The sequence below is a fragment of the Cyprinodon variegatus genome, unplaced genomic scaffold, assembly GCF_000732505.1.
Source record: "Cyprinodon variegatus isolate N-32 unplaced genomic scaffold, C_variegatus-1.0 Scaffold93, whole genome shotgun sequence".
NCBI lineage: Eukaryota > Metazoa > Chordata > Actinopteri > Cyprinodontiformes > Cyprinodontidae > Cyprinodon > Cyprinodon variegatus.
In genome coordinates this window covers 507260-524065 of record NW_015150546.1, presented here as the reverse complement: position 1 = coordinate 524065, position 16806 = coordinate 507260, and the positions used below count along the sequence as shown (strand labels likewise).

General features: G+C 35.3%; 1 protein-coding gene across 1 annotated transcript; it reads right to left on the bottom strand.

The window, feature by feature from the left end:
- Nucleotides 1-7405: 7405 nt before the first annotated feature.
- Nucleotides 7406-12280, bottom strand: slc3a2 (solute carrier family 3 (amino acid transporter heavy chain), member 2). The gene is made up of 11 exons (XM_015373809.1): nucleotides 12188-12280; nucleotides 11134-11338; nucleotides 10867-11051; nucleotides 9996-10169; nucleotides 9819-9910; nucleotides 9581-9717; nucleotides 8936-9045; nucleotides 8653-8852; nucleotides 8294-8359; nucleotides 7968-8187; nucleotides 7406-7852 (listed from the first exon to the last, which is right to left on the bottom strand). The coding sequence occupies exons 2-11, from the start codon at nucleotides 11328-11330 to the stop codon at nucleotides 7713-7715; spliced, it is 1521 nt and encodes a 506-aa protein (XP_015229295.1). The 5' UTR covers nucleotides 11331-11338; nucleotides 12188-12280; the 3' UTR covers nucleotides 7406-7712.
- Between the last annotated feature and the right edge of the window lie 4526 nt (nucleotides 12281-16806).

Here is a 16806-nt window from a genome sequence, read left to right as displayed (position 1 = left end):
AGTCAATGCAAGCAACTGGTTTTCCTTAACAAGAAAACTTTGAATCAATTTGACTGTATGATCTGGTGAACTGTAAAGCGCCTTGAAATGACGTGTGTTGTGAATTTGGCGCTACATAAATAAACTGAATTGAATTAAATATTAAAACTGAATGACCAAAGGTAAAGACATGTATTCTAATGTCAAAAGTAATTAAATATCAAAAACTCATGAATCTTCATCTAGTCATTTTATCTGCCGTCACCAAAGACATGCAGCAGTTGTTAGTGTAATGCAGAACTAGGTCCATATATGTGAATTTTGAAATTTGCGGACCAGCCATGATATTTTTTTTTTTTTGTCTGTTGATATTTTAATAGTTTCTACATAATAAAAAATGTATGACCATTGTGTTATTATTTTGTTCTTTGTTTTACTTTATTGCTTTTTCAAAATAAATTACTACGAAATGAAATAATGTACATATGTACTTTGTTACGTGTATTTTTCAGGACATTTCAGGAAATGTTTAAAGCAAGTTTAAAGCAAGAACCCATTTTTTATTTGAATGTGTATTTGGAACTGACCCATCTATCTTTAAGACTTATTTTTGATCTCACTTCATCAGTTCTAGGACAATAAACAAAGTCCTTGAACAATACGTGAAGAACAAGAATAAAACAGTTTGGGTAGAGAAGTAAAAAATAAAGATTTCAAGATCAAACAAGGTAATAAATCCTAATCTCTGTACTCAGCTAATCTGGATTCTATCCTAAGCATAAAGTGGGATTAAATAAATATATCTGCTGTATCACAAATTGTTGTTGCTCCTTTGTTTTTTCCAGGTAGTTGTATTGTTTTCATTGACAAACATTTCTAGTAGGACCTAATTTACTCACTTAAGCCTTTAAATAAAGACATTTGACTGATCTGTAAAGTTCACTGGATTTAAATTGAATTAAAAAAGGAAGCAACCTAAATTTACTGGAAAATAACCAGATTTAGCTGGACCTGCAGTGCTGTTTACATTTCCTTTTCACTGTTTACATTTCCTTTTCACTGTTTACATTTCCTTTTAATATATTTATATATATTTTTTGTAACTGTTTACATTTCCTTTCCTTTTAATATATCTATATATTTTTTAGATATTTTTATTTTATTTTTATTTCACGGTAGCTGTTATGGAAGTCCCAAATCTCATTGTATCTGTCACAGAATATAATGACAATAAAGGCTTTTTGACTTTGACTTTTTTGGCCCTTACTTCACTCTTGTTCAGCTAGTGCCTTAATATGAGATAAACTGAAAAGCGCTTAACTGAGTCTAATTGAATGTATTGTAACTAAAAAGGTGTAGTCTTACATCTTGTATTATCTTCTAGACAGAAAAGGAAGACAGCGGAGAAGTTAAAAATGTATGTGTCATTTATGTGTAATTTATGTCATCATCAAATCAGTCTTTTAACTCTTTTTTAACCTTTTCAAAACTTTCAGGAGCCTTTTTATTATATAATTATTTTGATTGTGATTATAAACTGTAATGAAGAACTTGAGACCAATCTCCAACATGATTTAATCTGGAATTATCCTGAATAAACACCTACTGATTAATCTGTTATCTTTATTCATGTAGGTATGTTTTTCTGTTAATGTCACCCAAAGTTCTTTAAGTACATAAATACAGACATAAAACCTCTGGAGATACACCCGTAAAATGATCCAAATGATCAATTGTATTGTTTATAGAAGGTTAGGAATTTTGGAACAACGGCCGTGCTAATTAGTGCAAAAAGCACTAGATATAAAAAGGTGGAAGTGATAAAACCAATAAGAAAACAAAAAACACTAAAGAGCATACAGCGTAATCATAAATAACAACAGAGACTACAATAGGAAATGAATACCTGAATAGATGTTTCATTAGTTTGTGATGAGCCAACTACTGGCGGGCTTATATTGACTTTAGATTCATATTTTCAGGGTGAGCTTTTTTCAAGATATTATATAAATTTTCTTCTACTATTTCTATGTCTTGTGTGTTCCAATAAAAAGCTGAAGAAAGGTCAGGCAGCTTCATGTTTCTGTGATGCAAAAGGTGGTAGTGTGATAGTGTCAGACTCAGACTGAGAGTCAGTCATGAGTGTGCACGGCGGTGGTTTGGTTTCGCAGCGGCGTGGGGTGAACTCAGAGACGCCGAGACAGGCTCTGATTCCCGGTATCGTCAACTTCAAACCTCCCCTGTGATACCACAGTAAAACAGCGGCACCGTATTGTATCAGACCCCGAAACTTTGCTGAGTTAAGTCTCACCTGTTAGATGAACTGTTTGACATTTTTATCAAACGTGTAGGTTCAGTAGTGTTTTTTTTTTCTTGCAATTCTTTCATGATGAGGATTAGTTTTTGATAAGCAGATTTCAAGTCATAATGATATAAAAAAAAAGGTATATAGCTTGATTTTCATTTTTACACTGTTGATTTGTGTGTTTTCTTTAAACACAACAAATTCACCCTAATCAAACTAAGACTATGGTAAAAAAATGTAATTAAAAAAGTCTTCCACTTCCATGAGTAGCAGAAGTTTGTCTCATGGATTTATATCTTAGTTATAAAGACTGACAATGTTTTCAAAAGTCACATTTACAAAAAAATAAGATACAATTCAATTCAGTTTATTTATATAGCGCCAAATCACAACACGTCATCTCAAGATACTTTACAATTCAACCATATCATATATTTAAATTGATTCACAGTTTTCTATCTAAGGAAAACCAGTTGATTGCATCGACTCATTGACTTGAAGGCAATTCCTCCCACTAAGCATGCTTGTAGCGACAGTGGAGAGGAAAAACTCCCTTTTAACAGGAACAAACCTCCAGCAGAACCAGGCTCAGTGTGAGCGGCCATCGCCGAGGACGACTGGGGGTTGGGATTGGTATGTCGCTGTTTGACATCTCAATGGTAGCAAAAAGCACATACCTAAGTTATTTGTGTACTTTTTAATTAAAAAAAAGAGATTTTCCACAGAATATAATAAATCCCATTTTGAATTCAAACATAAAGCTGGAGTTGTATGGACTGACCATATATCTAATAGCTTATAGCTATTTTAACATTTTGCTTTATTAAGCCTTTAATTGGGCCTTACTTTAAATCTATTCTCTTATCAATGACTTCATATCAGGGGTCACCAAATATTTTAATGTTTAGAGCTTCTTCATGGGCACTGGTTCATAGGAAGGGCTACCAAACACTGCCCTATTAAATGGAGGAGTCAACATTCCCCTTAACTTCATACATGATTAACATATTTTATTGTTTCTTTTAATTTCTACTTTCTTTTATATTATTATAATATTGTCATTTTGAAATTAACATAAATGCTTAAATGGTCTACATAATTAATATGAGGAAATGCTCTATACATTTTTAAAATCGAAAAGCAAGAGAATAAAAGAACATTTCAAACTCAGCCCAGCGGTGTTCTGTTTTCAGGCGATGTTGAGGGCCCTCAATGTGGTCCTCGATGGCTCCTTGGTGTCCGCGGGCAAAGCATTGGTGACCCCTGCTTTATGTGAACAAAGACTAAGCATTTTCTATCAGTGCCTGTTGTCAGTATAACAGCTTGAATGTGTTTTGTGTAAAAGTGTCTTTTTTAGCAAATATAGTTTTAGTCAATAAACAGATTTTTTTATGGCTTAAAATCAATTAAAATCCCTAAATGTTCACTGTGAGGCTGTTGAGTTTTCTGGGGTTAATATACACTATAGTCTAGGTTGTGGTTCTATGGTATTACAGGCATAAATCAAATGCTAATCAGGGATTTATTCTTCAAACATTATTTGTTTTTAAGTTCATTTTTGAGGTTCATCAATATATATTTGTTTATGGAAGAGGCACGAATGTTGCCGCCAGCTGATGCACACGGGAAACCACAAAGGCTGAGCTCAAAGATGCTGTACTGTGATGTACCGCTTTTCTCTTCAGTGTCAATCGGGAAAAAAACAGCAAGACAAAACAACAAACAATGCTTTAAACAAACAGAGTTGTCACGTAGCAAAAGTATACATACTTCTTCGTCTTAATTAAGTAGAAATTTTGGGCTATCCATGCTTTACTGCAATGATTATTTTTTTAGACAACTTTTTACTTCTACTCCTTAATTTTTTTTGGCAAATCTCTAACCTCTGCTCCTCGTATTTTAAAGACAGACTCGTTATTTATGTTTTAGTGGAGCTCATTTTTGTTATGGCCTGTCGATATAAAAAAAAAAAATCATCAAAATAAAATAAAAATAAAAATGAATGATCCAGATGATTAATTTCTATGATGTTTGACTCGGTACTGCACCAGCTTTTTTTTGCAACATACCAAAATATTTTTTTCAAAGTTAAATTAGACACTCTTACGAATGGTTATAAAACCAAGAAAAATAAATATAGGAAATTTATCATTCAGAATTGGAGAAAAATGTTCCTTTAATAGAGTAGTGTAGTAACCGGTATAAGGTTTTCAGCCTCTGACCGCAACATTTTTTTTCTTGCATTACTTTTATACTTTATTTAATGTTAAAAATGGTACTTTTACACTTTTACTTGAGTAAAAACCTTAAGTGGATACTCTAATTTCTACAAAATAAATTTTAGACAGTAGGATTTATAGCTCTGCTTGAGTAATAAATATTAATACTTTTGACACCTCTGTGTAGAGCTAATTTGCTGGAAATAGAGCATTTGTTTGTTAAACCTACAGTAGAGCCGACAATTCAATCCAAAAATAAGTAAATTAGACTATTTCTCTCTGACATAGCCGTCTTTATGACTGATTCAGATATACACTGTAAACTGGATATTTACTTGCACCATGTAAAACATAAATATCATGTTTTCCCACTGGATGACACTAAAGGGGGATACAATTGTCCTGCTTTTAGTCAATTAATAATAACGAAATGTATTTTTATTTGCTAAATACCAAGATAATGGAGGAATGATGGTAGTACCTCTTTCAAACACAGTTTGCCAGAATTTCAGCCCATTCCTAAAGACAGAACTGCTGTTAATCAGTCAGACTAGAAACATTGCCTAAACACTGTTTCAGCTCTGCTGGAAGAGTCTCCATAGGATTCATGATCAGGTCTTTTTAAACGCCACTCCAAATGATTGATTTTGTTGTCTTTAAGCTGTTTTATAATTAATAGAGCTGTATACTTATAGGCATCATTGTCCATTTTTGAAAATCAGTTTGTGTCTAAGCTTTTATTTTCATGCTGATGAGTTGGTTTAATCTTGTTGCAATATTTCCACACATTAGCATATTTGCAGAAAATACACTAGAACATTTTTTACATAAAAAGGTTTCTGTATTTAAGTGTAATTTTTGAAGAGATGATCATGACACCTTTAGCCATTTAGGAAATGTTCCCAAGGATGAACTGGACTTGTTGAGGTCCACAGTTCTCTTCCTGATGACTCACCATCTTTGTCTACCTTTATATTACTCAATGAAGCAGACTGTTTGGGGGGTTTCCTTACATTATACCCCCAGAAGCGTATCCATTAATCATGAAATTATAAAAATTTTCTTAGCAGAAGCTTACAAAGTCATAATATCATCACTCAAGCTTTTCTTGTCTGTTTAAAAGCATTTCTTATCATCACAATGCAAGTATAGTCTTCAATTTTAATAAATATCTCTCATAACAGCATGTAGACTATATAAATAATTTTGGTCAACTTAATTCACTTAAGGAAAACTGATTAAGTATAGAGAATGAGGGGGGGAAAGGTTGTCATAGTTTACATAAATATATGGATTCAAATGAATGAGTGGGATTAATGTAGACATAGTCCCATTTTTTTTTTCTCAATTACTTCATCTGTACAGCACTTGTGGTCTCATGTAATCAGAACGTGGATGTGGATAAATATACGATTTGATTCTCACCTTTATATGCATTTATGCTTTCTTGATAAGATGCTGTTTTTAATAAGATTTCATGGCATTATACTATAGAGAATAACTGTCATTTTCACTTTGTCTACTTTTCTTTTAAATGTAAAACTTTCCTGCTGCTTCCACTCAAGCTGAATAGCCCAAGGTTGAATATTAAAATAAAAATTGTCTTCCAGTTCAATAAGACGCAAATGTAAGTGTATCTCATGGCATTATTTACTTTTACTCAAACACTAAAATTCTTACTTTTATATAGCAACTCCAGACTCAGCCTGTTGGTTTAGCTAGTTGAAGGATTATTTTTTTTTTTTTTTTTGTTAAATGCATTGATAATGTTTTGTCATCGTCAAGCCATATGCTGCAAAAGTTTTTCCAGAGCTATCTCATACATATAGCCAATATACTGTACGCAATGATAAAGCTGGAGTTCAGAGCAATGCAGCAACACTAACAAAGCTCGCAGCTCGCCACCTAATCCAAGTCGTTTAAAATAAAAAAAGTCTTAACTTTACTGTTTAAGTATCTAAATTAAAGTGTTTTCCAAAGTTCCTACAAGACAGACATTTGTCAGGTATTAAAAAGAATTTTCGATGATTGACATATAGAGACCTAACAAGTTTTATGTCAAATAGACAATGAACCTTTGTTCTTTGAACTATATATTTTTTTTATACCATGAAAACGTATGCATTTTGTCAAAACTACAAAACCAACTTCGTTTATAATTTAATATATGATGCTTAAAAAAAAAAAAAAAAAAAAAAAGTATCTAGCAATTGTTGCCTCTGCCCAAGTTGAAACAAACCAGGGTGTACACTATCTCTAAAGGAAAAAAAACAAACTTGAATTTAGGTATTAGTAGTAGTAGTCCTTTCCACATTGGTGAAGACCTTTATCTAATGATTTATTCAGAGTAAATGTCAAAGTATTTCTATTGAAAAATAGTTGTGCTGTAGTCTCCAGACATTTTAATTTGTCTCCATTTTGTGGTCATCTTAAAGCAGTTAGAAAAAATTTTAAGTGGATAGCTACCTAAATCATTCTTTGAGCCATCGCAGGCAGTCTGATGCTCTAAACTCTATAAAAAGTCAGCCATATATGTGATATCTGTGGTAAAGCATGCACCAAGATAACCTTCAAGGCTTAGGTTGTAAGAATGTAGACAGGCTTCCTCTCAACATCTGTGACACAGTTTCACACACCTGTATATACTGAAAAACATTTTCTGATATTATCTTTGGCTTAGACACAAAAGTTACTTTCATAAGTGTTATTGAAAAGACATGAAGCACACACAAGATTAAAGACAGACCAGTTTACTCGTTTTCAAACTTTGTTTCAACAAGGTTGGGTCACAAGTGTCCAAGTTCAAAATGTTTTCCAGAGCAGCAAAAAAAAAAAACAACAAAAAAAAACCCCATATGACATAAGGTTATTAAAACACTGGTTTAAAAACAAAAAAACAACCTCAAAACATACATAAGAATGCCCCCAGAAAAACAAACAAAAGGAATGTTTTACACATCAGAGTAGTGTAGGATTGATAAAATGAATTTTCTTTTGAGACATTTTTAAAATGCTGAAACTGGCCACCATTTTTAAATCGCACATACTGACCCAACTAATGCGCCGTTATTGAAACAAAAGAAAACATTTCCCGCTTCATTTTAACGTTTAAACCAACTAAATCCCAAGATGTAGCACTTCAGACTCAAGTTTCCCCTAAAAAATAAATCTGATCAGCTAACAATTTTGCTGTAGGTCTGGCGCCATCTTCAGACAATAAAGGGGAACTGCAGAATCACTGCTTTTTCAGGTCCTAGTGTGATCATGTCCAAACTGACAGACATGCCCTCTGTTAAGTCTTCATCCGTCGATAGTTTCACTCTTGCCTTCTCTGGCACAGTTACACCTTCTGCAGGAGCAAAATAATAAAAAAAAAAATTTATAAAAGTTAAAGAAATACACCCACATCAAACTGCACAACTGATTTGCTACAGTGACCCGTTACTATTTAGTCTCAAACTTACCTGTAGGTGGCAGTGTTAGTTTTAGCTTTGAGGGTTTTGTTCCCCAGTTGACAACAGTTATGTATCTTTCGCTCTGGTCCCACACCCGAAGGAAAGCGAGGGAGGTCTCAGTGGAGTTCAAAGGGTAATAGTCGCCATGAAGCAGCGAGCGCTCTTTGCCTCGCAGGTCACTGAGGGATTTGAACCAGGACCTCAAATTGCTGCGTTGTGTCCGGTCCGCCTGCATAAGTGAAATATAAGGATGTTTAAAATAAGCAGAGAGAGAGGAAATAAATGTCCTTTTTATTAAGGGAGGGACCAAATCATGACTAACTGAGCAAACTTACTTTAGCAGCCTCATCCAAAGACTCAAGATTTTCCTCGTCCCAAATCATCTTGGGTGATGTTTTATTCTGAAAAAGTAAGAAGTTTTATTACTCATATCAAGTACGACCAATCGTAAGGTTTATCACGGTTCTCTGATTACAATTTTATCCGGCCAACATTTTTTTAAATAAAATATGAAAGTATTTGTCCAGATCTCTTTTAACTCATGCATTTAAACAATGCATTTATAGACAAAATATGAGTTTTAACCCTGTATTGGTCAAATGAATAGGGAAACGAACATTGTAGGATATGCCGAGCACAGAACAGAAACACTTAGGCCTAATTAGTAAATAACCCTAATCAGCTTAGAACTTACTTCTGCTACGAGGCCAATTTCATCTCCGTAGGTAAACACTGGTGTTCCAGGCAGGGTGAACAACAGGAGCTGGTAGAGTTGCTGTAGGTCTGAAGACTTTGCCACTTTAGACAAAGGCTGCAGTTTACTTGCACCCAGACTCCAGCCTACGCTTCTCTGCTGAGAGTACAGGGCATCCACAGCTTTGATCCGCTCCACACCTGAAAATCCAGGTAATAAAGTCAAAACTACATGGTAGAACACACAGAAAACAGGTTTCTCAACACAGACAGCCGAAACTTACCATTTTCTTGGGTGCTGAGAAGGTCAGGCAGGACAAGATCCACACCGCTGGTGTTAACCAACTGCGACACGCCCATAGCTGAGAGACCACTCACGACACCAATCAGCGCCCTGGTAAGTAATATTAGGTCAGTCACAGATCTAAACAAACAAAGCCTAACGATTTCAAATCTAGAATGTGCCATTTACACTCCAGTTTATTAAGAAAGCTAAATATGAACATAGTTGAGAGTTAATTAACAGTAATCTAAGATATAGACCTGGAAAATCAGGATGCAGTCAATGCTTAAAAAGAAGTCCGGTCATTTTAAATGGGTTCTTTCTAAACATGGTGATCTGTCCTTACAAGGTTATTAAAACATTCACCACCAGGGGTCACTACCATATCTACAAAAAAAAACCTCACTAATCCATGAGTTCTTGCTGATATTTCTCCACATTACACCTGAGAGAGGAATGCTTTCGATTTCAAAACTCAATGAGGAGAGGTCAACTTATTAAAAATAAATAAATAGTACAAAGAATAGCCAGTTCAAATGCTAAAAATCAGCCATAGATCTCTTTTTCTCCATGTCAGCGGGTAAAGGTCCAATCGTAGTTCATTTCTCTACACTGGATGACAGGCGGTCAAAACAGATTTACTCACTTCTTTTTGCTGTCCTCGGTGCGGTTTGCCTGGATGGCATCTTTAAGCTTCTGCCAATCGGCAAAGTCAGAAGCAATGTCTAGGCCGGATAACTTGATACCATCAAAACCCTGTTTGAGCCAGTACTCAACAGCATCCTGGAAAAGAGCAGCATCATCTCAGGTACAGCAGTGGAAATAGCTTGCTGACTAATCCACAATGTATGTTAGAGTTGGACAAACCAAAAGAAATGGCTCACCTGGAGTTTCTCCATTACTTCTTCAATGTTCCTGGTGAACCATGGAACAGATCCTAAATAGTTTGGAGTCAGGTCAAGAACCACAGGAATACCTTAAAGAGAAACGAGAAAGCCATTAAATCATGTTATAACTAGATAACTTTAATTCAAAGCTTCCGTCTTTAAATAAAAACCTACTTTTTTTGTGAGCCCTCTCCAACACAGCCTCCAATTCTTCCTTTTTGCCAAAGGTTGGGTCTATCTCTTTAAGATTGAGAGTGCTTAGCTGATCAGCCTGGAGGGTGTGAAACGGACCAAGAACCAGGCCTTTGATCTTTATCTGGTTCAGCTGATCCAACTTCTCTACAAGACCTGGTGAAAGATAAATTACATGTAAAATGAATCCTTGGTATGGATTTCAAATGAAAAAAAAAAAAAAAAAACTATCTAGAAAAGACAAGTAAGAAACTGCAGATTTTGTGAAAGGGGCCTAAAACAGAGCTGAGAGACAAACTTTAGGAGGAAAAAAAGAAGTGTGAAATAACAGACAAGTATTGACTTAAGACAGAACTATGTGAACTACAACATCCTCTACCAGCCTTGTGAAGTCTGAGCACACAAGAGGCATCTCTATGTGAGAACAATAAAGTCACATGTGGTTTTTGGAATTCCTCCCAAAGCCCACTGGAAAGCACAGTGTTCCCCCTAATTGGCAACAAGTACAGGACATTCTGTCCTTTTGACCCATCTCCAAAAAACTAGAGCACCCAGAAACCCTTTTTAAACTTTCCTAAAAGGAGAATTAGTTTAGAGCAGTCCAGTATGACCTTACATCTGGACAGGAGGTATAAAGGAAGTGACTCAATGGTGCTTTATGTCCCTTTGGCCTGTGCTTACACAGGCTGGGCCAAGTCAGCAGTTTATTATCCAACTAAGCAAGACTGTCACAAGACTTATCACATGTGAAACAGCTGAAACAATGATAGGCTAAGTCTAATTTTGCACAGAACATTACCACAGGAAGCAGACGGATGGATTAACTTCTTCCAAATCTCCTAAAACAATTTACCTTTCATGTCTGTGGAGAAGCCCTCAATGTCAGAGATCTGGTACAGAGGTCCTTCATTCCACCAGTTCATCTCAGGGATGGGTTTGCAGCGGGGGGCTTGGACGATGATCACTATCGCCCCGGCTAGCATGCCAACCCAGCCCAGCCAGAACAGGATGAGCAGCACCCAGCGGGTTCGGACCCACCTGTAGTTTAAACATAGATTTAAAATTGGAGAATACTTAAACTGCAATCAGCATAATGAGGTTTCATTCCATCAGCTCTTACCCTGGGGTCCCAGCGACTTTCATCAGCTCCTCCTTGGACAGGCCGGTGAATGTCACATCATCATCCGGTACCTTAAGCTTCACGCTGCCATTCTTCTCCCCAGCAGGAGCAGGACCGTCACCTGTCATAGGCTGCTTCTCCTGGTCCATCTCGTTCAGCTTCACCTCCTCCATGTCGATCTCTGTGTCCTTACTCATGGTTGAATCTGACAAATAACAGGGGAAAAAAGAGCTACCAACTTAGTTTGTGATCATATCTTCAGTGTTTTAAAAAAAATGAATAAAAATAATAACTTAATAATGTGATACATGCAGATTAAAAATAATAATATTATATATATATATATATATATATATATATATATATATATATACAGATCAAAATGTATAATATAGTTTGTGTATATTAATGATTATGTAGAGCATTTGAAATAAATCTTAATTTTTTCCAGAGACATCTGGTGCATAAAACTTATAAACGTGTTACAATAAACAGTTCCGTGTTCAACAGTTGTCTGATGAAATACACCCGCTAAATTACACTGTCAGCGGAAACAATGACCTTCAAAATAAAAGGGCGAGGCATTTTTAAAAATTAAATTAATGGGTAACCAAAAACATTACACGTCGGAATATATTACTGCCGTGTTATTTGTAAATAAATGCTTAATTCGCGCAACTTCTCAAAAACATAGTAGCATTAAAATAATAAATTATAAATAGTGATTGTTTTAATTTGTTGAACCGGAAAAGAAGCCAACCGGCGTTTGGACAGGTTATTTCGGGTTTAATAAATTACTCCTTCGCAAAAATAAACAATAAAACCCACACGCATTACGGGCATAACTAAAAACACCACTTTGAATAGTTAAATTAACTTAAAATAACTGTTTAATATTCCAGATGATGAAATCGACCTACGTCAGGCTCCACTCCACGTGCTAAAAGCGTCAATTTCCCTTCGAGATTTTAAAAATTTACCATAAATAAAAAGAACAAGCTATACGATTCGCTTAAAGAAGTAGAAAAATCACACCAAATAAGTTCAGTGTTACCTGTAATAAGCGGTAAATGTCCGTGAGGTTTATTGTTCCTTTTTGTGTCGTGTACTCCCCTGATCTCTGCCGAAAAAGCCGGTAGGAGTTTATATATAGCTTAGTTTTAGCCCCGCCCACCGTGATACCAACCTATCCAGTCGATCTCATTCTCTCTCTCTGTATCAAAATAAGATTATATTTTACAAAAAATAATGACGTTCAAATAGATTTTTCCCCCTTACTACAATCACAGTCAGAAATAATGTACTGCTATTCAGGCTGAATTGCTCACATTCAGTTCGCCCTTTTTAATAGTTACACAAAGTACATAGTGTACTTTTTGAGCATGAGTATAAACTAAATGTTCTCTTACTCCGAAAATGGAGTCATCATGATTGTTTTAGCACATGTTTTAGTTAAAAAAAAAAAACCTTAACCCTTTGATCTTTAGATGATTGGCTTATCTGTTTATCTCAGGCCTAATTAAATCATCATGTCTATACAATGCTTTCTTTAACTTTGATTAATGGGCTACAGACAGTCAAGTTAAAATTAATGTTTTCTCAGGGATAAGGTCTGTCATGCATAATCTAACAATGAAATAGAAAAGAAAGAACAGAGAGGAAAAGGTAGTCAATTCATTAGAAATTTCCTGATTTTGTCACATTTCAAATACCAATTCTCAATACTAGATGGCTGCAAATAAGTGTATAATTGTAAAAAGAAAAAAATATAGATGATCTTAATCTCTGCATTGTTTTGCAAATAAATAACCAAAAAAAAAAATTAGCACCATCAGTTTTGAAACGACTCAAAAAACAAATCCAAAGCGGTAAATTGTCACTAAAGTATCCTACTATGTAATAAGTAATTTGAGAGTCATTCAGCATTAAGAACAAGTAACACATATATCAGAAGAGGGATATAATTGCAGAGTATTTGAAATTTTGGTCATAAAATGAATTTCTAAATTTCTTTGTTTTGATAAAACTAAAAGAGAACTTTTAGATTTACATGGAAAATTCAGCATTTCATCCTAAAGCATGGCAAAGGCAGCATTATACTCAGGGGAAGCTTAACTACAGGAAAGACTGGGAAGCAGAGAGTATGATGATTTAAATGGCAATTATAAGTAACACCAGATTTAAACACACTTAAGACTGTAAGGAACTACACTTTTCAGAAAACATGAATGTACAACCGGAGCTTTGGTGGGAGGGTTTAGATCAAAATAGTCTAAATAATTAAAGTCTAAACTGAAAGATTCCGGATATCCACTCGTTCAGTCTTAAACTTATGTAGAAGTCTTATTTTTTAAATGTTAAAAATATCTTAAACTCATATTTCTTTCCCATTTTCATATCCCACAGAGCTATCTTGAGAGCTCTTACATACAATCCTAAATAAATAGAACAAAAACAAAAGGTGGAAAAATTGGATGGGGCAGGAACGCCTCTACAAGGCACTGATTGTCTAGCCATGAGAGACTAAAATGCACACAGCATGTAAGTTTATGTAAACTTTCTATGTTTTCTCTGTTTTGAGCTTATTTTCCTGCCTCCTACAATGGACGGGGTTAGCTCAAAGACTTTTCTCGGCAAAGGTATAAAACAGCGCTATGTTCTCGTATGTCTGCTTTTTACCTTGCAGCTCTTTTGTTTTTGTGTGACCATTTTCTATTTTGATTTGATCCGTTTTCGCTTATGACTGAAGTCATAATTCAGCCTGTGTTATGTTAGAGTCAATTTCTGTGATCAGATCTGAAAAACAACATCCTCCTCCCCTCTCTGGCTCTGCTCTGACACATTTCCCAGCTGTTGTTGAGCTTCATTGGGTTACAGTAATGGCATAGTTCTCAGAAAAACCTCCCAGAACAATGTTTAATGAACACAATCTGGGGCTTTATGGTCTACAGTACAAGGTTGTTTATGAGTACTTTTTTTACCTGCAAAGTTAACAATTTCATCTAACAATCATTTATTGAATCATCAACGTAACTAAATCTATGATGATTTCAAATTGTTTTGACCCTGTTTTAACTCGTTTTTTCATAACATGTATTTGATGTAACACCTGTTTTATATTTCTCTCAGTCCGTTGCTCTAAAAGTGAAAAACAAGTCAACTACTATATGAAGCTGCAGGAACAAGCTCACGTTATTATTATTATTCTTTTCTCACGTGACTGCACCACTGCATGTATCTGCTTGCTCTTTTGATGTTTTTGTACAACCACCTTATGAAATTAGAAAAAAAATCCTCCCAGTGATGTTTGGTAAATTTAATTTGAACCGGTTAATCCTGAGTACAAACAGACTTTTTAAAATTAGTATCACACATACCGTAGATTAAATTCCATTTGACCCACATATCCATCAGGTATAAGGGTATACAGTAAATTTGCAATGCAGCTTCTCAATTCAGCACTATGTCAGAATGTCTGTAGGGGTCTTGGCTAAAATGCTTGCAAATCTATTTTGGTCCCTGTTACACAGCAGCATTTAATCACCTAAGTTAGCCCTCAGAGAGTGTTTCAGTACTGAGCCGTACTGGGAATTAGGAACTTGATCCAGAGTAAATGTCATTATTTCCAGGACTAAAACCTTTTTAGTGTTGTTATAAACCATCATAATTAGTGGGATGTTAAAAGCTGTTGGCAAAAAGGATCTTCTGCTTGTTATAAACTGGATCAACCCTAAATATTGTTTACTGGTAATATCTGTGACAGACCACTACAGAGCAGTACGTTGTTAGGATTTGAACAAAACTGCTTCATGCTTTCTAACAATTTCTAAAAATGTCCAGACCTCCTAACTTGGATGCGCTCTGCAAAAACATCTGGTGCAAATAACTGTGTTCCGGCACCAGCATAGTATGTCCCTGTATAAATCCAGCTGTTCTGTGAAGGCCTCAGAGGTTTCCTAGAAGATTTATGTAATCGACCAGCACCAGAACCGCAAGGAATGTATGAGGTTGATGAAGTGTTTTATTTGTATAGCACAATCCAGTACAACACCATTTAAAGTGCAGTACATTAATGATTTAGTAAAATAGAAGCAAAATGAAAAGAATAAAAGGCAGTAAAAGATAAAAACACAATAAAATCAGGTAACAGTTGGACTGCAAACTTAAACTAATAATACCTTAGTTAAAAGTTTAACTTCAACTGTCAAAGGCAGCTCTGAACTAATGAGTTTTTTGACTCAAAAGAGCTCAGGCTTTCAGCACTTTTACAGTCTTCTGGTAGTTTGTTCCAAATAAGTGAAGCATAGGAACTAATTGCTGTTTCTCCATGTTTGGTTCTAGTTCTGGGTTTACAGAGTAGGCTTGGATTAAAAGATCGGAGTGGTCTGGGAGGTTGATACACTGGAAACAAATCTGATATGTGATGGAGTGCTGATCCATTCAGTGATTTATAGACTAACAGAAGGATTTTAAAGTCTATTCTCTGAGCTACAGGGAGCCAGTTGAAGGACTTCAGAACTGGGCTGATGTGCTCTACTTTCTCAGTTCAAGTGAGGACACTGGCATGCAGTGTCTTGGATCAGATTAATTTTTTTTAGGGAAACCTACTGTATGAAGACACTGCTGCAGCATAAATTCTACTAAAGATGAATGCATGAATTAGTTTTTCAAGGTCCTGCTGAGACCTGCAGGAGGATTGAAGGTTTTAAACACTGTAGGTGGAGGTCTACTTTCCAGTGGGACAATTACACTAAACATTCAATCAAAAGGAAAATGCCATTTGTGCAAATGGATCAGTCAAAGAATACATGCAAAAGCACACTTTTCACATTTTTTAATCTTAGGGAAAAATGAAAACCACAAATCCTTTTCCTTCCACATCACAATAATGCAACACATAAACTATTGGTCAAGAAAACGAACATGTTTGGTTTTAACATGATCAATTAAGACAAACAGATACTCATGGACTTCTCTCTCCACTCAGTCCCACCATCTGTTCTCTTTTTATCTCTGCGTGATGATCACATGTACACAGAGTTGGGTTGTAGCAGAGCTGCTGACTGATGTGAGCACAGTGTGCTGTTGATCTGCAGGACATGGTGCAAGAGATTAAACGGCAAATGGTCTTTATTTTTGTCACTAATTTTTGTCATCTTTCAAGGCAGCGGAGTGGAACAGCAGGAAATATGTTGAAACGAAAACAGGGAGGAAAAAATATGCCGTGTCAGTGGAAGTAAGATGAAGGGGAGGAGTTTTGAAAATAAGGGGAAAGGGCATACAGTAAGAGCTAAACGTGAAGATGTAAACATGTTTATGAGAAGAAGAGGAAGAAAATATTAAAGTGATGTTAAGAATGGAAAACACATTGATGTTTTCACTCATGTTTATTGAAACTTGATCCAAACAGATGGAGATGAGCTCATGTAGTCATGTTTTTTCTTAAAGGTTGTGGTGGGAAAAGAGTTAAAGGTATCAGTTCACTAAAGTTTGAGTTCATCTGAACAAACAAAGGAAAACTAGGTCAAAGCTGCAGGGAAGAAATTCCTGTTTTCTCTGGTTCAATTACAGATACAGTAGATTTGTACATTGTACAACACATCTGGTTAGGGAGTGAGCCTCCACAAGCACAAAACATCCCACTGCTGCTATAAAAAGAAAGGGGAAAAAAAA